At 39.8% G+C, this 22,911-nt stretch overlaps 2 protein-coding genes across 15 annotated transcripts in view; one reads left to right on the top strand and one right to left on the bottom strand.

Moving 5' to 3' along the window:
- RMI1 (RecQ mediated genome instability 1) overlaps positions 1–10,783 on the bottom strand; it is a 24,298-nt gene extending 13,515 nt beyond the window's left edge. Inside the window, exons 1-2 of one of the 7 annotated variants that reach the window (XM_025360436.1) lie at positions 10,132–10,421; positions 3,073–3,148 (exon numbers count right to left, since the gene is read on the bottom strand). The gene's annotated coding sequence lies outside the window, so the exon portion shown is untranslated. Of the gene's footprint in view, positions 1–3,072; positions 3,149–10,131; positions 10,433–10,599 lie in introns of those variants that run through there. The other 6 variants (XM_025360437.1, XM_025360438.1, XM_025360440.1 and 3 more) reach the window with 6 other exon arrangements.
- HNRNPK (heterogeneous nuclear ribonucleoprotein K) lies at positions 10,361–22,911 on the top strand. Of its 8 annotated transcripts, none has more exons than XM_025360446.1 (17): positions 10,361–10,640; positions 12,681–12,757; positions 12,861–12,945; positions 13,330–13,427; positions 14,076–14,132; positions 15,624–15,667; positions 16,541–16,613; positions 17,142–17,213; positions 17,716–17,829; positions 18,132–18,260; positions 18,921–19,228; positions 19,364–19,418; positions 19,737–19,820; positions 20,186–20,201; positions 20,279–20,361; positions 20,757–20,926; positions 21,708–22,911. In XM_025360446.1, exons 3-17 carry the CDS (start codon positions 12,888–12,890, stop codon positions 21,736–21,738), a joined length of 1,392 nt encoding a protein of 463 aa, XP_025216231.1. In that variant the 5' UTR covers positions 10,361–10,640; positions 12,681–12,757; positions 12,861–12,887; the 3' UTR covers positions 21,739–22,911. The 8 variants fall into 8 exon arrangements, with proteins under 8 accessions (XP_025216231.1, XP_025216226.1, XP_025216230.1 ...); XM_025360441.1 differs by having other exon boundaries at positions 21,648–22,909; XM_025360445.1 differs by having other exon boundaries at positions 10,514–10,640; positions 12,885–12,945; positions 21,648–22,911.

Here is a 22,911-nt window from a genome sequence, read left to right as displayed (position 1 = left end):
GCCATTGCACGCCAGCCTGGGCAACAAGAGCAAAACTCCGTCTCAAAAAAAAAAAAAAAAAAGAAAGAAAGAAAACAAATATTGAAATGAGCAAAATACTTTTTATTGATACATAATAATGTACATATATATGGAGTACATGTGATATTCCAATACATGCATACAGTGTGTAATGATCAAATCAGGGTAATTAGGATATCTACCACTTCAAACATTTCTTTCTTTCTGTTGAGAACATTCCAAACCTTCTCTTCTATTTTGAAAGAAATACTAAATTACTGTTTTTTTTTTTTTTTTTTTTTTTTTTTTTTTTGAGACTGAGTCTGGCTCTGTCGCCCAGGCTGGAGTGCGGTGGCCGGATCTCAGCTCACTGCAAGCTCCGCCTCCCGGGTTCACGCCATTCTCCTGCCTCAGCCTCCCGAGTAGCTGGGACCACAGGCGCCCGCCACTTCGCCCGGCTAGTTTTTTGTATTTTTTAGTAGAGACGGGGTTTCACCGTGTTAGCCAGGATGGTCTCGATCTCCTGACCTCGTGATCCGCCCGTCTCGGCCTCCCAAAGTGCTGGGATTACAGGCTTGAGCCACCGCGCCCGGCCAATTACTGTTAACTATAGCCACAATGCAGTGCTGTCAAACACTAGAACTTATTCCTTCTAATTGTTTTTTTTTTTTTTAAGATAGCGTCTAGCTGTCGCCCAGGCTGGAGTGCAGTGGCACTCTCTCAGCTCACTACAACCTCTGCCTCCTGAGTTCAAGTGATTCTCCTGCCTCAGCCTCCCAAGTAGCTGGGACTACAGTCACGTACCACCACGCCTGGCTAATTTTTGTATTTTTAGTAGAGACGGGGTTTCACTACATTAGACAGGCTGGTCTCGAACTCCTGACCCCATGATCTGCCAGCTTCGGCCTCCCAAAATGCTGGGATTACAGGCATAAGCCACTGTGCCCGGCCTCTAACTGTATTTTTATACCCATTAACCAATCTGTCTTCATACCTTTTGCCCCCACTATCCTTCCCAGCCTCTGGTAACCATTGTTCTACTCTCTACCTTCTTGAGATCAACTTTTTTTAGATCCCACATGAGTGAGAACATACAATATGTGTCTGTGCTTGGCTTATTTCACTGAACATAATGTTCTCCAGTTATATCCATGTTGCTGCAAATGATAGGATCATTCTTTTTTATGGCTGAATAATATTCCATTGTATATATAACCACATTTTCTTTATCCATTCATCTGCTGATGGATTCAGGCTTTTCCATATCACAGAAACTGTAAATAGTACTGTAATAAACACTGGAATGCAGATATCTCTTCAATACATTCATTTCCTTTTAGTTTATACCTTACAGTGAAATTGCTGGATCATATGGCAGATCTATTTTTATTCTTTTGAGGAACCTCCATACTGTTTTTTACAGAGGCTACATTAATTTATATTCCCAATTAAACTGTCCTACCATTCCCCTTTCTCTCTATCCTCACAAGCATCTTTTTTTTTTTTTTTTTGTCTTTTTGATGGCAATTTTAACTGGGGTGAGATGAAATCTCATTGTGGTTTTGATTTGCATTTCCCTGATTCACGATGTTGAATATTTTTTTCATGTACCTGTTGGCCACCTGCACATCTTTTGTGAAATTCCTATTCAGACCATTTGCCCATTTTAAAAATCAGATTATTTGGCTTTTTGCTATTGTTTCAGCTCCTTATATATTCTTGTTATTAATTCCTTGTCAGATGGATATTTTGTGAATATTTTCTCTGATTCAATAGGTTGTCTCTTTGTTGGTTATTTCCTTTGCTGTACAGAAGCTTTTTAGTTTAATATAATTCCATCTGTCTATTTTTGCTTTTATTGCCTGTGCTTTTTTTTTTTTAAGAGATGGAGTCTCACTCTATCACCCAGGCTGGAGTGCAATGGCTCGATCTCGGCTCATTGCAAACTCCGCCTCCTGGGTTCACGCCATTCTCCTGCCTCAGCCTCCCAAGTAGCTGGGACTACAGGCGCCCGCCACCATGCCCAGCTAATTTTTGTATTTTTAGTAGAGACGGGGTTTCACTGTGTTAGCCAGGATGGTCTCGATCTCCTGACCTCGTGATCTGCCTGCCTCAGTCTCCCAAAGTGCCAGGATTACAGGGGTGAGTCACCGCACCTGACTGCCTGTGCTTTTAAGTTTTTACCCCAAAAAAACTTTGCCCAGAACAGTGTCCTGAAGCATTTCCACAATGTTTTTGCCTAGTAGTTTCATAGTTTCAGGTCTTACATTTAAGTATTTAATCCATAAAATGAGAAAGAGATTTGAAAGGATACTTCAGTCCAGGCATAGTGGTTCACACCCATAAGCCTGGCACTTTGGGAGACCAAGGCAGGAGGATTACTTGAGCCCAGGAATTAAAGACCAGCCTGGAAAACATATTGAGATCTTGTCGCTACAAAAATATAAACAAAATTAGGTGGGCATGGTGGCATGTGCCTGTGGTCTCAACTACTCAGGAGGTTGAGATGGAGGATCACTTGAGTCTGGGAGGTCAAGGCTGTAGTAAGCCAAGGTCACACCACTGCATTCAGCCTGGGTAACAGAGCAAGACCGTGTCTCAACAAAAAAACAAACAGAAGGCAAAAAGAAAAATGATATGGATACTTCACCAAAGAAAATATGCAGATGGCAAATAAACACAGGAAAACATGTTCAATATTATTAGACATTAGGGAAATGCAAAATTAAAATCAAAGGTGATATCACTACACACGTAAAATAAAAAATAACTGACAATACCAAGTACTAGAATTCTCATTGCTAGTGAGAATGCAAAATGGCACAGCCACTGTGGAAAAGAGCTTGGCAGGTTTCTACAAAGGAGAACAGTTGGGCCAGGTGCAGTGGCTCACGCCTGTAATCCCAGCACTTTGAGAGGCTGAGAAGGGCAAACTGCTTGAGCCGGGGAGTTCGATACCTGCCTGAGCAACACAGCAAAACCCTGTCTCTAACAAAAATGAGAAAATTAGCCAGACATTGTGGTGCATGCCTGTAGTCCCAGCTACTCAGAAGCCTAAGGGAGGAGGACCACCTAAGTCCAGGAGGACAAGGCTGCAGTGAGCTGTGATCATACCTCTGTTCTCCAGCCTGGGCGATAGAGCAAGACCCTGTAGCAAAACAAAACAAAACAAAAGGAAAACATTTTCTTAGAAATCAAAACATACACTTACCATACAACCCAGCAATGCACAAAGTATTTACTCAAGAGAGTAAATAATTTTGACATCCATTAAAATCCTGTATGTGGCCAGGTGTGGTGGCACACACCCGTAATCCCAACACTTGGTGAAACTAAGGTGGGAGGGTCACTTGAGGCCAGGAGTTTAAAATCAGCCTGGGCAATATGGCGAGACTCTATCTCTCACAAAAAATTAAAAAACTGAATGTGGTGGCGCATGCCTGTAGTCCTAGCTCCCCGGGAGGCAGAGGTAGGAGGATCACTTGAGCCCAGGAGGTTGAGGCTGCAGTGAGCCATGTTTGCACTACTGCACTCCAGCCTGAGTGACAGACTGAGACTCTGTCTCAAAAAAAACCCACCCACATGTCCTTAATTTGGTCAATGGATAAACTGTGATAATATCCATACAATGGAATACTATTTAATAATAAAAATAAACTATGGACACAAGGAATGATATGCATGAATGTCAAATTCAGTATGATAAGTGAAGGAATAATTCCATTTATATGACATTCAGGAAAAACGCAACACTATACAAACAGAAAACAGTTCAGTGGTTGCCAAATGCTGGAACTGTGGAAAGAGGTTGACAACAAGGGGCAAAAGAAAATTTTGGGGGTGATGGAACTGTTCTATAACATGACAATAGTGGTGGTGGTTGGTGGTTACATGACTGTATCTGTTTATCAAAACTCAGAACTATACGCCAAAAAATATGAATTTTACTGAAGGTAAATTATACTCCAATTAAAAAACTTAAGGTAAACACCAAAAGAATAGAAATGTAACAACTTTCAAACTAGCTGAGGAAAACACAGAATAAAGAAAACAATCTAACAGAAGACATAAAAGGAGCAGAAAAATGATAAAAATAAAAACAATAAGAAGGCAGGCCGGGCGCAGTGGCTCAAGCCTGTAATCCCAGCACTTTGGGAGGCCGAGGTGGGTGGATCACCTGAGGTCAGGAGTGTGAGTCAACATGGTGAAACCCCATCTCTACTAAAAATACAAAAATTAGCTGGGTGTGGTGGTGCATGCTTGTAATCCCAGCTACTCAGGAGGCTGAGGCGGAAAATCGCTTGAATCCAGAAGGCAGAGGTTGCAGTGAGCCAAGATCGCACCACTGCACTACAGCCTGGGTGACAGAGTGAGACTCCATCTCAAACAAACAAATAAATAAAATCATGGCTCTTAGTTGCACCAATTCAATAAGGTGCCTATTTCCTCCAGTAAAATTTAAGTAACACAGTGCTGGCAAATGGACCTAGTATAATTTTCAAAGGTGTTGTAAAAATGTGATGACAGACATTAGATTAGGTAAACTGAAATGAGGACAAAGTGTACTTTCAGTTGACTTTGAAACTTCAAAAGAAATGAATCAGTAAGAAAAGAAGAAAGACTGGTTATGAACTGAAAAGGTCAAGGTTGAACAGAAAATGAACAAGAATGAATTTCAGAGATAGTAATCCTCTATTTCCCACCAGGTACAGATGTATAAACAGAGAATTGAAGACTTCGCTGAAAATAAATTAAAACCTATTTTGTAAGACTTTAAAATTTTTTTAAAGATATCAATGAAAAATGTACTTCTACATCTACAATGTTATCTAAACCTCAAAACAGTAATTTTTTGATAGAGTATTATCTATTTGACAATGATGAAACTGAGACATGAAGATTAAGGCATAAATATCATACCCAACAGCAGACCCAGAACTAAAACATAAATTCTGCTAATCTCCATTCCTACTTTTCTGTCAACTTAAGTGGAAAGAGGAAGTAAAATCAGTCCCTCAATTCAAAACCCACTTATGTATAAAATCCACATATAAACGGCCTTTCTATAAGAGTGGTTTGCTGCTACAATAACGAACAAACTTCTCAGGTCTCACGTAAATAACAAGTTCATCTAATGCATTCTAAATTGTTTCATTTACAAAATCAAATAAAGAAAAACTTAAAAATATCACCTACACCTACTATATTTATCTTTGTGATAGCTTCAACATAGCGCTGCAGTTAAGTACTACTTTTCCTTTTGCTATAACTCTACTAACATAGCACGTAATTTTTACATTTTTTGAATATTACAAACTGATATTCTAAGGCTTATGTATCAGTTTATTTTTTAATTCATTTTTTTTTTTATTTCAAACTTGCTCTTCCTTGTATGTGCTCTTTTTTGTTTGTTTGTTTGTTTCTGAGACAGAGTCTCGCTCTGTCGCCCAGGCTGGAGTGCAGTGGCACAATCTCGGCTCACAGCACACTCCGCCTCCCCGGTTTCCGCCATTCTGCTGCTGCCTCAGCCTCCCGAGTAGCTGGGACTACAAGCGCCCGCCACCACGCCCAGTTAATTTTTTGGTATTTTTAGTAGAGATGGGGTTTCACCGTGTTAGCCAGATGGTCTCGATCTCCTGACCTCGTGATCTGCCCACCTTGGCCTCCCAAAGTGCTGGGATTACAGGTGTGAGCCACCGCGCCCGGTTGTATGTGCTATTGAACACCGCAAGTGGCAAAACTCCTTTCAGCCAGAAGTTGGGACGAATTCTGAAAAACACTGCTCAGAAAACCCCAACAACTAAAGTATTCCATTAAATATGTGTCAGTCCTAATTCATAACTATAAGTACTACCCTCAACTTCTGAAGCCAACATACTACAAATTTACAGTAACGTTATCATAACTAGGCAAAGAAAAAAAATTCCAGTGACTGAACACCCAAAAGATAACCAAGACACCTGTAAAACACAAGCAAATGTGATGAGATACTTAACACTGTACAAGCATTCCAACACAACTATTCTCAAATATTTTATCAAAAAGTCAAGAACTTGAGGAAAAAAAAATAACTGCTAAAGTACATCTGTTACACAGATTTCTTCACCTAACAGTAAAGTAGAAAGTAGGATTGATCTAGGATACTCATACAATTCCTACAACTGCATGTCTTAATTATAATAAAAAGATGATGTATAATAGGTTATTTTTCCTACAGAAAAGCTTATTAAAATGTTTAATCAAATGGAAAAATATTAAATAAGATCTATATTATAAAGTTTAGACTGGATATTAATAATTGAGACCTTTAATAATTTGGTAAATTATATTAATGGCATCTAGTCCTACAGAAAATTCCTAAGGTTTTCATTCTTCCTTTGCTTAGGAAATTGGGTAACCATGGTCACAAGCAGGCAGAAGCAGCTCAGAGGTGGAGATTAGCAAGGGCAGCACAAATTCCCGTGTGCTAATGTACAAAGAACAGCTCCTGATCCTAAAGAACTCCACTGTCCAAGAAAATAATAAATTTGGAAAAAATGTCTTTTACATTATACATTAAGATATGTTCGGGCCAGGCGTGGTGGCTCATGCCTGTAATCCCAGCATTTTGGGAGGATCACCTGAGGTCAGGAGTTCAAGACCAGCCTGACCAACATGGAGAAGCCCCGTCTCTACTAAAAACACAAAAAAATTAGCCGAGCCTGGTGGCGCATGCCTGCGATCCCAGCTCCTCGGGAGGCTGAGACAGGAGAATCGTCTGAACCCAGGAGGCAGAGGGTGCAGTGAGCCGAGATTGTGCCATTGCACTCCAGTCTGGGCGACAAGAACGAAACTTTGTTTCAGAAATAAATAAATAAATAAATAAATAATAAAAAAGATATGTTCAAAGCTGGTAATCCCAGCAGTATGGGAGGCGAAGGCGGATGGATCACCTGAGGTTAGGAGTTCCAGACCAGCCTGACCAACATGGGGAAACTTCGTCTCTACTAAAAATACAAAAAAATTAGCCGAGCGTGGTGGTGCATGCCTGTAATTCCAGCTACTAGGGAGGCTGAGGCAGGAGAATTGTTTGAACCCAGGAGGCAGAGGTTGCAGTGAGCGAAGATTGCACCACTGCACTCCAGCCTAGGCAACAAGAGTGAAACTCCGGTCTCAGGAAAAAAAAAAAGTATGTTCATACCATATTATCCACTTCTTTTACTTTCCAGAATAAAGGACACAATCATAAAAAAGGACCAAAAAGAAAAAAGCCATATATATTAAGGAGACACTATCCCAAGTACTGTGATTTGAGCTTTACAAATTAATTGAATATATTATCACATATATTCCAAAACTATGCACAACTTTTATGCATCAATAAGTAACAAAATAAAGACAAAGATTTATGTGGCAGAGTGTTTACCAGTGAGTTTTTATAGTTTGAAAAAAACAAACAAAATGTTCAAAAATGGGAAAAAAGTTAAATATATTTCACCGCCACCATGCAATCAAAAGCTATGAAATCTTTAAAGAAGCCATTTTTAGGAATAATTTAATGACATAGAAATACATTTATTTACTTTTTTTGAGGAAAAGAACACATAAAATTACATATAGCTTAATCCCCATTAATTTTATAATCAGGAAAAAAACATTTTTAAGAAAGATGATTAGCATTGTGTGAATGACAAACTTGGCTGACCACACTAATCTACATTCTAGATCTGGACTGCCAGGAACTAAACAAAAGAGAATAAAGTGGGAAAATTTTATCACCTACCACGAAGGTCTAGGTGATTTCTAGATTAATTGATTTCTAGATTAATTTTCAGTCAGCCTCATATATTCCAATTTTTTTTTTAATAAAAAGTGAGGCAGGAGTGTCATCCTTTCGGACATTACGTGTGCCATTCTGACAGCAGCTGAGACTTAACGGCACTAATGAATATTTAAATCTACTCCACATTTCCATTATCTTCATCTAAACAATAAAGGTAAGTCTACATTTTAATTCATTGAGGATGAGTTCAAGGTAATCCTGGAATTTTTGAGAAGATACTCCAAAAATTAGGGAGGAAAAATTTATACTGTGTATGACGGAAATTAAAAGAAATAATCAGAGGAGATTTTTGTGGATCCTCCATAACCTAAGGTAAGGAAAAGACAGAAAAGAGAATCTGGAACCCAATTTTGCTATGTGACCTTGGATATGTTTCTTAGCTTCTTAGTATTAGTTCGTTCATCCATAAAACAAAGATAACTAACAACTTAAAGAACTCTAAAAAGTATTAAACTGCCAGCACAATGTTTAGCACACAGTGGGGAACTCAAGAAACAGTAGTTATAAATACTATTTTAAACAATAATCCAGCTGGATAGTGTACAATCTCAATTGTATCAGCCCATCTGAAGTAAATCTCACATCTAAGTAACATTGGGTCTAAATCACTGAGTCCAAAATGATCACTACACTATTACACCATAGAACCAATTACACAAAACTGGAGTCAATGAATTTATTGGTAAGTTCTTGAATGAACACAGGTATAAAATTAGTGGGTTGGAAAGTCTTAATTTCAAACAGAGAATAAAAGGATGGAGAAAAAACAGACTTTCCTGTTACTTAAATAGCAAACCTAAATATTAAAAGAAGTAAAGAGGAAATCAAATGGGGGAAAAACAGCAACCATCCCACAATGGCATCTAGAGAGGATGAATAATTTACACCAGTCGGGGTCCGGTCTGGCAATGAAATTGGGAGGAAGAAGTTCTTATATAGGGCTGCTTAACTTGTGATTCCCACTCATCACTGCTTATCAAGAAAATGATGACTGCAACATACATACTAACTTTAAAGAAAGTACAGCATCATTATTACCGTACCGCTCTTTGTGCATATTAGTGTCAATGACATGTCTCAGGTTTTCAATGACAAAATTAAATGTTGCAAATCCTAACTGGCAGATTAAATCTCTATGATCCAAGTATCCCCAGCCCCTACATAATCTCATCAAAGCTGAATATTTAATGAAATTCTGAACTTTGTGTTTTAGAGCTGAAATGTGAGTTAAGTTTTACCTACCCAACAAGACTATACACTCTTCATGGTGGGGACCATTTTAAAAACTATATTACCACTTAAAGAGAACTTTTATAAACTCCACAATCCCGGACATGATGTTCTAACAGTATGTGTTAACGTATCCTCCCAGAATGTAAATACCGGTGTTCATCATGAAATCCTCAGTGTACCTTAACAGGTTTTCCTCTAATCAGGCAAGTAAAAGATGCTGGGTGGATGCAATCATGGCCATTAAAAAGAATGCTGGTATATATATTTTGCAAATTACCCAAGAAGGAAACATAACAGGAATGAATCAGCACAAATTCATCACCACTAAAATATATATGAATGTATTCGGTCAATGGTGGATTTCGCTTCATGTGCAGATTATAACATCTTTATGCTTCAAAATGAGTTTGGGATTGTGGGCGGAGGCCGGAAGGTTGACGAGAAGGATGTGGAAAGCGGGTACTACCAGGGCTAGAGATTTCCCAGGGTTGTCACCGATTGAAAGTGACCTTATGTGCCTTAACAAAGGAAGTCATGAAGGCTTGGCACAGGAGCCTTAGAAGTAAGGAACCGAATACAATGCAACTGTGAACTGAACCCGCTAGAACAGGAGCACGTTTGTGGGAGAGGGTTTTGGGGTTTTTGTCTGTTTTCATCACTGCCACAACAAGGCAGGCGCTTTGAATGGAACGTGGAGGTCTACAACGTATTTAGCGATATGCATTCATCTTAGGAGACGAGTGCAATATTTATTGCCTAAAAATTTTATCGGAATAAACTACAGCGACGACACTACAAAATACTTCCACCATCTCAGGCGCCATTACCCAAGAGGAAAGTCTCATCAGAACGGAGAGCCCTGTGAAACCCGCCTGTGCTCTTCTCGGCGAGAAGTTCTCCAGGACTCCCAGGCTCGCCCCGCGTTTCCCCGGCTCCCGCCCCAGCGCAAAGCGGGCCGAGAACCGCCAGCTGCGCCTCCGGGCCCAGCCTTGGCTGATTGAGGCCCCGGACCGTTACAAACAGCGGGTTTCCGAAGCGTGGGCCGAGAACAGCGAATGCAGGCGGCCCGCACTTACCGCGGCGCAGCTAGTCTCGCAGCCCGCAGCCCACAGCCCACAGCCCGGGGCGGGCTAAGGGGCTTCGGGCGCAAGTATGGGCTGCGGAAACAGGGGCATAAGTCTGGGCCAAGCACCGACCTGGGCGTCCCGCATTTCCCTCGCGCAACAGCGGTCCCTGGGCCGCGCAACTGTAAGAACAGGAACCGCCGCAGCACTCTCCCAGATCCCTTTTTGCCTCTTCCCGCCCGATTTGTCGCGCGCTCGCGCCCCTCCTCCAACCCCAAAGGACTCCTTCAGGCCTGGAAAACGCCCCTTCCCCGGCCCCTCCCTGTGCGCGTGAACTAGGCAGTTGTTAGATCTCGCGAGAGGTTCGCCCCCTAGTCGCTCCTCCCCCCAGCTAGTGAGTGAGCGAACGAGAAAGGAGGAGGGCGCTCCAGGCGACAGCACTGCAGACGCCATTATCCTCTGTTTCTCTGCTGCACCGACCTCGACGTCTTGCCTGTGTCCCACTTGTTCGCGGCCTATAGGTAATTGGAGTTATTGGAGCTTGGGTATTGCTGATTCGGGCATGGGTTTGGCCTCCCTGAAAGGCTGCGTTGACTTTTCCCAAGCCCGGGTTTTCTCGAGCCCTTAGTGGCCTCACAGCCCGAAGGGAGGCGCTGGCGGGAGGTGGGGTTGTCGCCTCCCCCGTCGCCTTGATTGACGTGGCCTCGGGCCAATTGCTTCGCCCTCGCACCATCGCCGAAGCCCTGGCAGCCAATAGGGCGCGACGGCGGGGAGGACGCGAGAAGGCGGGGGAGGGGAGCCTGCGCTCGTTTTCTGTCTAGCTCCGACCGGCTGAGGCGGCGCGGCTGCAGAGAGACGGCGGCCTCGCGCGGTGAGAAGCCGGGTTGGGGGAGCGGCTCGTGGAGGTGAGGGTCGGAGCCCAGTTTTTCCGCTTGAGGGAGGCATTCTGGGGGCCGCTTTGGTTTTTGGCCGCTTCTCGGAGTGGGAACGTTGCCCGGCGTCCCCTCCCCCACCGCCGCCATTTCCCTGAGCGTGTATCCGCAGTCCGCGTTGTGGTCCTAGAGACTTCGGGGATTCGTGAGGCATGTGCCTTTAGAATGAGCTGGAGCTATGTGGCACTAGGAACTAGGAACCTCGTGGAGGAAAGGAGCCCGGCTGGGGGAGAAGGTCGCGCCGCCGCTCTCTTTGTGTGAGCCCCGCCTCACCTTGGATCTCCCGGCCCGGGGTCGGAGCTGGAGCGGCGGGGATGGAACAGTCAGGGCTGCCTCGGTGGCTTTGTCTCGGGCGATGGGGGGAGGATGCGGGGGATGAGACCTCGGGACCGCGTGGTGGGTGGGGGAGGGGGTCGGCGCTCGGCTCCGCCTAGTAGCACGTAGTCGCCATTACGCGGGCCGCCATTTCCTGTCGGATCCGGGTGAGGAGAGGTGGCGGCGCTTTTGCTATCGACTCTCGCTTTTTCCAGTCCTGTTACCCGGCTGTTTCCGATCCCGGTACCGGGAGGCGGGGAGGGGAGGGCGCGTTGGCGCTCGGCCAGTCGAGCACATACTTAGCGGATTTTCGGGGCCTGGGGACTAGTGACTGCAGGACCCGAAGGGTGAACGGCACGCGGCAGCGTTATTCTTACAGATAAGCCCTGCTGTTTTTGCTTAAACTTTCTTATCCAAATTTCTCACACCCCACCTCAGAAATTGAGTGCTGGGCCAGGAGAATGTCGTTTCAGTTAGTCGTTAGAAGAGCGATAAGTCCACCAACGGTATGGGAGAATGGGAGGCATAAAAGTGCCTCGATTGTTGGCTCTTTGCTGTCTAGCCAACCTTCTAGTAGAGGCCGCTTGTCAACTCCTAGTCCCGACAAGAGGGAAGCTTAAAAAGGCTGTTTGCAGGCCTGTCGACCGTTCTGGCGCGTAGACACTTTAGTTTTCATATTACAGGCATAATTGTCGGGTTGTACTCTCTCAAGCCTAATTTAAAATAGTCCGCTAGTGACTGTTAGTTTTCAAGGGCTCCATTAGCTTCGCTGATTAATAGACTGGTAGTGTGATAGTTTGGATCTGGTCCTGTATTAGATTTTTGGATTTATCCCTCCGGTAGATTGTTGATGGATGTGTTCGCAGTGGCCGTTGTATTTGTAAACTTTCGGGGTGTCACATAAGATCTCTTCAAGCATGAGTCGAAAGAAATAGAAAAGCAATTAGAAGTTTTAATATAAAATTAGTTTTTCCAGTGAATAAGATGCATTGTAACTTTTCATAAATGTATGCTTTGTGGATGACATTTATCTTTTCAGGCTTTTGTGAATGTGCCGTATAAAACAATTCATTGCTGTGTTGGGAGTTAATTCAGTGGCTAAAAGTTATTGTTCTAACTTAGCAAAAAATCAAACCAGGCTCCGTTGAATTTTGTATATTTTAGGCAGTCATTTGAATTGCGAAACCCTAAAATGAGTCAAGTTTTAGAAGCAGCTAGTTTTTTGGGTTCAAATCAGTGTTGACTGTGATCAGAAACAAATATTCAGTAATAGGAATAAACAAAAGCAAAACTGATTTCTGTTGGTTCTTATAGGCTACTGCAGCACTGGGGTGTCAGTTGTTGGTCCGACCCAGAACGCTTCAGTTCTGCTCTGCAAGGATATATAACTGGTACGTTCTAGAAGCAGTGTTTTTTTTTTGGTTTTTTTGTTTGTTTGTTTTACAGCTTGCTTTCCAATAAGCCAAATGTACTAGCGTCTTTATTTTTCAACAGATTGGTGTGCCCATTTAATAAAAGAATATGGAAACTGAACAGCCAGAAGAAACCTTCCCTAACACTGAAACCAATGGTGAATTTGGTGAGAATAAATTTTAACAGTATTTTTTTATTCTGTTAATTATTGCCTAGAAAAGTGTGGTGAAATTTTGATATTTCTGTTTAGGTAATTTTAATTCAGCGATTTATCAGTTACATTTTAGCTTTTATTTATGAAGGTGAAGTAACTGATTTGCATATAAAAAATTTTCCTTGCATTTTGGGATTTCAAGTCCTTTGAAGTATTTTGTCACAGTATTTTGTGTTTGGTACATTTTACTAGATGGAAGCATAAGGTTCAAGTCTATAGCAATGCCTTTGGCCTTTCTAAAACATGCCTAAGATTAGCAACAAGTCTCTTGAAACAGAATGGAGTTGCTTTGGAGACTTCGCTGCTTTCTTTGAAATCTGAACTGTTAATTTTTAGGTAAACGCCCTGCAGAAGATATGGAAGAGGAACAAGCATTTAAAAGATCTAGAAACACTGATGAGATGGTTGAATTACGCATTCTGCTTCAAAGCAAGGTATGAATTTTATTCTTGAAATTTTGAAGGGGGTTCATACTCAAGTGGAAATTAAGATAAGGTCTGGCTTGGCTTTCTAGAAAGTCAAAAGTTTTACAGATTGAAGAATATAAAACATTTGTTTGTGGTTCTTTCTAAACACACTTGAAGGCTCTGGTGGTTTTGTTATTCCACTTATAATTAAGATTAAAGCCTTTGCTGTAGTGAACCACCACTACAGGTCAAGCTAGGAGGAGAGTGTGATTCTTAAAGTATTAATAGATTAAATCTTAATTATGTGTGGACTCCTTAGGAAACTGCTTAGTTGGCAGTTTATTGTTTTATCACGGGTCACAATATGAAGGTACCTACTAATACTAAATTAATTGATTTATTTTACCAAAAGGTGCTATAAAATCTGTGCTTAGTTTTATTTTATACTCAGTGTATTTCTCATGTTGAGTACTCCAAACTATTTAGTCCTCAAAGCACTTGGAATTATATTTTGATTTTTGATTTGTTTTTGGCCTGGTCGTTTTTACATCCCCAAGTAGATTTTTATTCTTATAACAAACAGGTTAGAGGATTTTTTAGCAAAACCTAAGAGTATAGGTAGACATTAATTTTAGGGAAAGGCAAAATAATTTTTTGTCTTTGTATCTTCTCCAGAATGCTGGGGCAGTGATTGGAAAAGGAGGCAAGAATATTAAGGCTCTCCGTACAGACGTAAGTATTAAGATATTAAACTAGTACACGAGCAGCTTCAGTTTATATGTCTATAGAAATTTAAAGATTTACATCCTAGAAATCATTTCATAGTTTAGCTACAAGACATTCGTAACAATTTATTATTACAGAATTGATTTCAAAGTTATCCATTCCTGTTTTAACAAAAGCCCAGATTGAGCAGGGTTGGGGGGGTGGTTTCTATTAAACCTCTTCACATTCTAATAAGAGTCCACCAAACTATTCACTTCATCAAGCAAGATAACATCTTAATTAGAAATAGCAACAAAGTGTAAAAATCCTTGATTGCACCATCCTGTGTGTGAATCAATTACAGTATTAACTGAAAACCATTGCAGGTGGCTGGTTAAATCCAGAAAAATTTTTTTTGTTTTCTTTGGGAAGAAAAATGTCCATCTGTTCTTTAACGGCTTGCACATGGAGCACAAAGAATTTAATGTTGAGGTTGCATGATTTAAATATGGGTAAAGACTAGAGTAGGCACTTAATCTTATAATTGGGAAACTGTTCGTCAATGCCTATGATTTGTTTGAGTCTTCATTTTACAGTGGGTTGACTCTTGTGATTAGACACATTAAATGTTGGCAGTGCCAGAAGTGAGCACGTTTATAGGACTTGGCTACACCAAAATTTCTAAATTTTTTTTCTCATAGTGTACACATTTCTTAATGTTTTTCTTGCTAAAAATGAGGCAAATAACTTTGTGTCGAGTACTTATTTGACAGTATTTCATTTCTCTCTTGGTCGCAGATCTTTGTATGTTCCTCTTGATTACTGTAAACTGAACTTGAAATTTTGTTTAAAATTTTACAAACTTGCCTGTTAGGATCTAGGAATGCGTTTTAAAACCTCCAGACAACCAAACCAGTCTTATTAGTTAGGGTTTTTGGTGGTGTGGGAATTTTTGTTTTGTCTTTTATAAAACCTCTCTCCTCTTAATCCAGATGTTCTGTATAATTATCTGGGTTATTTCCCCATTTCCTCAAGAATTTCAGTAAACTTTGAGTCAGGTTTTGTGTCTACCCTCATGAGCCAGCCTGCTACTGAAACATCGTTTGTTTTTCTTAAAAAAATAAAAACGGCTAGAACCATCATTTGAGGTCCTTAATGTTAAGCCACAGTCAGATTTAGAGAAGTCCATTATTGTGTTAGTCTTCAGAACAACTTAAGCTTGTTTCATTAATTGAGAGTATGAGTATAGTTTGTATTAAATTAAAATTTATTGCTTTTCCCCCTTTTCCCTCTCCTTGTTTTTTTGGCCATATATCTCCGTTGCCCATGTACTGGATCGACTTACCCCTGCGTTGCCCACCATGACGTTGGCCCATCCGCCCCTGAACGCCCATGTGAAAACCCTGGTTGGCTATGCCCAAAAATGTGCTCGTTGCCAAACGGGTACCATACTTGACAACTTCTGATTGAATGCCCATGCCCAATGCCAACATCCACGAACGCCAATGACCAATGCAGTACAATGCCAGTGTTTCAGTCCCAGACAGCAGTGGCCCCGAGCGGTATGTCCCAACAGTTTATGCCTCACTGCCTGATTAGAAAGAGAGAAATGTATTTTATTACCTGCCTTTTATATAATTAAATAGTATCCCCTTTAGACGGTGTATTGTTTTTCAAGTTTCTGTCTTATTTTCCCCATTAAGTCTTTTTGTCACTGAACTTTTACCGTGAGTTGCCCACCCAAACGATCCACTAATTTTATTTCGATGGAAGGAGCACAGCTTCAAGTGTTGCATATTTGCCGCATTGTAAATCAAATTGTTACCAAGATAGTCTCTCGCTCTGTCTTTGTGGCCCACCTTGCTTCCCAACATTGCCTGTTCATAATTTTTTCTGATGAAATGCTAACTCTGGTTCACTTTCCTTCACTTCTCATTTGTGTTGTCTTTGTTTTGTCTTGCATTTGTATTTGTTTTCTTGCAGAGCCCATTAGTGATCTAATTTCTAACTGGTATTCATAACCTTACTCCAGATACAATGTTCACCACTCGCATATTCCCCCACTTTGCCTAAGAGAAGGTGTGCCAGTTTTACCAATGTAACAGCGAGGGTATCCTTAACTTAGTGGTGGCGGGGAACATAAATATTCAACTCTGCTTCAGTTCTGGTCAGTTTATTGCCCACTTAATCTGAGCCCTTCCAAAAGCCCATTCTCTCTGTCTCTCTGCAAGTCTCCTAATATTGTTATCATGTCTGTATTGGGTATAAAACAAAATGCATGTGAGAAATCTATAAATAGGCTACTTTAAATGGGGAATATTAAATAATTGTATGTTACATCTCTGTAAAAGTTTGTATGACTTTGGTAACAAACACAAAACTCATTTTTCTTTTCCGCCTTTTTTGTATTATCTGGTATTTGTGGTGTTTGACAGCATATTGAGTATCAGTGCTGATATTGAAACAATTGGAGAAATTCTGAAGAAAATCATCCCTACCTTGGAAGAGGTAGGCTCATTATTTTTTTTTAAATATATTTGACAATATGAGGGGGGAATGTTTAAAGTGCGTTGTATTGGGGTATGATGGGGGAGGTGGAGAGACAATGGATATAACAGTTTGCAGGAGTATCTCAATGTGCTACGTAATTTTGTACATACATAATTTGTTTTTTTAAAAAAACAAACAGGCTGACCACTCCTGGAGTAAATGTGAACTTAACTGTGGTCATGTGCTTTCATGAGTTTAGTATGTATTTTATGGGCTTTAGTTTTAGAAAAGAGATTTTTTAAATTAGAGTATTTATGGGAATATGTTGAAAAGGAGAATTATTTAGATTTAGGATTTTACGACTCTACGTAATTCACTTAGGCATATAGAGAAAAGTATTTTACGTTTTATATCAATGTTGAGTAAAGCAGTTTCTCATTTAATAATGTAGGTTTAAAATATGTTGTAGTAGCTTTACCAATATATGCGACAATAGCCTGATCACGCTAGACACTTAACCTATTACTCTTATTTTTCTACTTTCAGGGCCTGCAGTTGCCATCACCCACTGCAACCAGCCAGCTCCCGCTCGAATCTGATGCTGTGGAATGCTTAAATGTATGTCATAGTGCCATTGAACCCCACTGAAGTATGGAGCCTGGCCCATAGGATCGATTATATTTTTAACATAGTGTGCTTTTCCCATCTCTATAGAAAAAGGCTTAAAAACATGATACATGAATGGTCTTACAACTCACTGTTGACCCTGCTCCATGCTGCAGTGGGAATTAACTACATTTGCAAAGTGCTTTGCAGTCATTTTTATTATGGTGTTATTTGAATGTTAATAATAATTTTGTGGTAACAGCGACATGCTAAATGGCTGCAGTGTGGGTATGGTGTTGCAGGACCTGAAAATAAAATAGTTTTTTAAGGTGGTGCAGAATGTCCTTTTTGGGCCTGGCTATTGAGGATAATAAGCACATAACTGGTAAAGTTATTGAAATATAAATTCAGGTTGCTCACTGCAACAGTATATTATTATTATGCTTATAGCAGATAAGTGTGTTTTGGGGAATTGTTGATTTGAGACTAAAATTTTATAACTCTCCCTCCACAGTACCAACACTATAAAGGAAGTGACTTTGACTGCGAGTTGAGGCTGTTGATTCATCAGAGTCTAGCAGGAGGAATTATTGGGGTCAAAGGTGCTAAAATCAAAGAACTTCGAGAGGTAAAAAAAAAAAAAATTCTGCCATATTTCTTGCTGGAAAGTAAATTTTCATATAGACTTGTTTCTGTGAGCTTCTCTCACTTCCCTTCTGAGTTCCCTCCGAAGATTGCTTATCACAAACGACAAAAAATGTCTGGCATTGCTATTACTTTGTCAAAATTTTTATACCATTGCAAAGTCGTGTGATAATTAATGAAGTTTTTATATTATGGGGGATAATTGTTGAATTCAAATGCAATTTTCACTGAACCTAGGAAACCTAATTTTCTTCTAATTATTTTTTTTTTATGATCTTACTACAGAACACTCAAACCACCATCAAGCTTTTCCAGGAATGCTGTCCTCATTCCACTGACAGAGTTGTTCTTATTGGAGGAAAACCCGATAGGGTTGTAGAGTGCATAAAGATCATCCTTGATCTTATATCTGAGGTACTTCTGAACACATTTGTTTGCATTTGGTTTTATGAAACAAAGTGATAACCTTCTGCAAAAGTAGCTTCAGATCATTTAGTGTAATAGTCTTTATTTGCCCTTTCCCTAGCAATTTTCTATCACCTGGCTTCAGCCATCACTTTAATTTAGAAATGGTTTTGAAAAAGTGGAGAGTGGTAATTTGTTGGTGGTATTTCTGTAGCCTTTGATCCTTCAAATGAATTTCCTATAGTGTTGCTTGTGTCTTTGTAACTACGTTGCAGGGCTGCAGGGCTTCCTATCTCGGGTGCCTCAGTATGGATTACAGGCTTGCCAAGATACTGATCTCTTCAGCCCTTGTTGTGAAATGTGCATTGTAGTTTGTTATGTGTAAAATGGGAGGACTTTGTGGTTTCTTAAGATTTAAGTGTAAGAGCAAGCTGTTACTTCTCCCTGCACAGGCAATAGAACTCACTTGTGTTTAGCACTTGCCAAAAGTTTTGGAGTTCTTGGGAATCTTTACTTTGCTACTGTTAGTGTTGACATAATTTCTGTTTCTGCCTCTAGCACCTCCTGATGGGGGAAATTACTTGTATTTTGTTGATGATGAGAGAAGGGTTGGTTTGAAGCGGGTCTCTTTTTCTTCAGTCTGTAAGTTTGTTCTGTCTCTGTTTTTAGTCTCCCATCAAAGGACGTGCACAGCCTTATGATCCAAATTTTTACGATGAAACCTATGATTATGGTGGTTTTACAATGATGTTTGATGACCGCCGTGGACGCCCAGTGGGATTTCCAATGCGGGGAAGAGGTGGTTTTGACAGAATGCCTCCTGGTCGGGGTGGGCGTCCCATGCCTCCATCTAGAAGAGATTATGATGATATGAGCCCTCGTCGAGGACCACCTCCCCCTCCTCCTGGACGAGGTGGCCGGGGTGGTAGCAGAGCTCGGAATCTTCCTCTTCCTCCACCACCACCACCTAGAGGGGGGTAAGTTTTTGGTTTTTTTCATCTATGAATTATTAACCTACAAGAGACTGCGCTTAGTGATAGACAAGGTAGATTTTGATTTGATATGTGTGGCATGTAAACAAGTTTAGATTACAACAAGTACTGTGCTTGCAGAGACCTCATGGCCTATGACAGAAGAGGGAGACCTGGAGACCGTTACGACGGCATGGTAAGAACTTTGGTTTATTACCAGTGTTTTGTGTATGTGAGGGTTGTAACAATATAGTTCACATTTTGTTGAAGGTTATAGTAATTAAAAAGTTTTTCTTACAAGTAAATTTTGTTTGAATTACTAGTTAAATCATTATTTCTGTTATTTGCTGCTGGAGGATTATGACTTTACTGAGCTTTGTTCCCCTCGATTACATAATTGCTGCCTATATATGTACCCTCTTTTGTTTTAATGTAACATGCAAATTAGGCATATAAAAACAGTTCTATAACAAAATACAATGTGGGTTCATGTTAATATTTTTATCGCTAACAGGTTGGTTTCAGTGCTGATGAAACTTGGGACTCTGCAATAGATACATGGAGCCCATCGGAATGGCAGATGGCTTATGAACCACAGGTTGAGTATCATGGTTGTTCATGTGTATATCAGTGATAATTTAAGATGTTTACCTGCTCTCCAGTAAGTTTATTATTCCCCAGAGGATACTTACTGAAAATAGGATACAGGATGACTTTGGTTTCCTGAATAGAGGGATTTTATGAGTATTAAAATACTTGAATAGTGAAGCTGGGTGCAGTGGTACTCACTCAACCCCAACTATAAAAGAGTCTGAGGCAGGAGGATCACTTCAGCCCGAGAATTTGAGACCAGCCTGGGCAACATAGCGAGACTCCATTTTTATTGAATGAATTTTTTTTTTTAAGTACTGGTGGTAACTACAACGGCAAAGTAATTTTCTATTTTTTTCTTTCTGTTTTTAGGGTGGCTCCGGATATGGTAAGTTTTCTCCTTTGTGAAATCAAACATTAATTTCATACTTTTTAAATGAACTTACTGCTCATTATTTAAATCAGATTATTCCTATGCAGGGGGTCGTGGCTCATATGGTGATCTTGGTGGACCTATTATTACTACACAAGTAACTATTCCCAAAGATGTAAGTATCTTTAATACTATGAGGAGCACTTTATCACTTTTATGATTATTCCTCCTTTCTGTTTTTTTAATTCAGAAGGTTTTAACAAAAAAACACATTTAGGAATGAGGTTATGTTCATAGGCTTTAGTGAGCTAGGTTTTCTGCTGTTTGAGCCTTGTTAAGTGATCAGTGCTGTTAATAAAAATAGTTAAGAGGGTTTTGAGCCCTTAATTAGCTAATTAAGGGAAACATTAGTAAGTGTGACATAAATGCATTGTAACTCAAACTTTGACAGGTTTAGGGATATAGTTAAGAGTCTGAATGAATAAAATTAATACACTTCATGCTCCTTGAAAATACAGGTAGTAAATGTTAAAAGTATATCGTAAACATACTTTTAAAAAATCTTTTCAGTTGGCTGGATCTATTATTGGCAAAGGTGGTCAGCGGATTAAACAAATCCGTCATGAGTCGGGAGCTTCGATCAAAATTGATGAGCCTTTAGAAGGATCCGAAGATCGGATCATTACCATTACAGGAACACAGGACCAGATACAGAATGCACAGTATTTGCTGCAGAACAGGTCAGTTTAAGTTTAGCTTTGTGTTAGCTTATACATACTAAAACCTTTGAAGAGCTTTTCTTCTCAATTGATTTTTTTCTTTTAGAAGCCATGGTGTCTCAACCTTTTGGGGACCTAACTTCTAAACATTCTAATAGTTTGCCTTGATTTTCTTCTGCTTTCTTACTAAAAACGAAGACATTCAATACTAATCTTGCTGGAAGAAGCCTTAACCAAGCAAACTTCTCATTTCTCTGGTGAAAACTGCTGCCAAAACCACTTGTTACAAAATTGTACAGAGCCTGTAGACAATATAGAAGATTCATTGGATGTTGGCCTAGTTCTGTGTGGAAGACTAGTGATTTTGTTGTTTTTAGATAACTAAATTGACAACAAATCACAGTCTGCCATATGGCACAGGCCATGCCTCTACAGGACAAATGATTGGTGCTGTAAAATGCAGCATTTCACACCTTACTAGCATTCTTTGTCTTTTCTACCAAATATTAACAACTTTCAATTCCGTTTTCTTAATTCTGTTCTACTAATGTCTGATTTACCGCTCATCATTTTTCTTGACATTTAACATTGCTTTAATTTGTAATTGCTTATGGTTTTTGAACTCTTCTAATTGTAATGGACATGTTTATCATTTTAATTTAGCATTGAAATTGTCTTGATGTTGATTAAGATGTTACGAGCAAAAATTCTAATTCGCACTTTTTTTTCTTTTCTTTTATAGTGTGAAGCAGTATGCAGATGTTGAAGGATTCTAATGCAAGATATTTTTTCTTTTTTATAGTGTGAAGCAGTATTCTGGAAAGTTTTTCTAAGACTAGTGAAGAACTGAAGGAGTCCTGCATCTTTTTTTTTTTATCTGCTTCTGTTTAAAAAGCCAACATTCCTCTGCTTCATAGGTGTTCTGCATTTGAGGTGTAGTGAAATCTTTGCTGTTCACCAGATGTAATGTTTTAGTTCCTTACAAACAGGGTTGGGGGGGGGGAAGGGCGTGCAAAAACTAACATTGAAATTTTGAAACAGCAGCAGAGTGAGTGGATTTTATTTTTTGTTATTGTTGGTGGTTTAAAAAAATTCCCCCCATGTAATTGTGAACACCTGCTTTGTGGTCACTGTAACATTTGGGGGGTGGGACAGGGAGGAAAAGTAACAATAGTCCACATGTCCCTGGCATCTGTTCAGAGCAGTGTGCAGAATGTAATGCTCTTTTGTAAGAAACGTTTTATGATTTTTAAAATAAATTTAGTGAACCTATTTTTGGTGGTCATTTTTTTTTAAAAGACAGTCATTTTAAAATGGTGGCTGAATTTCCCAACCCACCCCCAAACTAAACACTAAGTTTGATTTTCAGCTCCTCTGTTGGACATATAAGTGCATCTCTTGTTGGACATAGGCAAAATAACTTGGCAAACTTAGTTCTGGTGATTTCTTGATGGTTTGGAAGTCTATTGCTGGGAAGAAATTCCATCATACATATTCATGCTTATAATAAGCTGGGGATTTTTTGTTTTTGCAAATGCTTGCCCCTACTTTTCAACATTTTCTATGTTAGTAGTTGTGAAGAACTAAGGTGGGGAGCAGTACTACAAGTTGAGTAATGGTATTAGTATATACCAGAATTCTGATTGGCAGCAAGTTTTATTAATCAGAATAACACTTGGTTATGGAAGTGACTAATGCTGAAAAAATTGATTATTTTTATTAGATAATTTCTCACCTATAGACTTAAACTGTCAACTTGCTCTAGTGTCTTATTAGTTAAACTTTGTAAAATATATATATACTTGTTTTTCCATTGTATGCAAATTGAAAGAAAAAGATGTACCATTTCTCTGTTATGTATGTTGGATTATGTAGGAAATGTTTGTGTACAATTCAAAAAAAAAAAAAAAAGATGAAAAAAGTTCCTGTGGATGTTTTGTGTAGTATCTTGGCATTTGTATTGATAGTTAAAATTCACTTCCAAATAAAACACCCATGATGCTAGA

This window comes from Theropithecus gelada, chromosome 15 (assembly GCF_003255815.1).
Source record: "Theropithecus gelada isolate Dixy chromosome 15, Tgel_1.0, whole genome shotgun sequence".
NCBI classification, from domain to species: domain Eukaryota; kingdom Metazoa; phylum Chordata; class Mammalia; order Primates; family Cercopithecidae; genus Theropithecus; species Theropithecus gelada.
The sequence above is the reverse complement of the archived record's forward strand: the minus strand, read 5'-3'. Positions and strand labels throughout refer to the sequence as shown.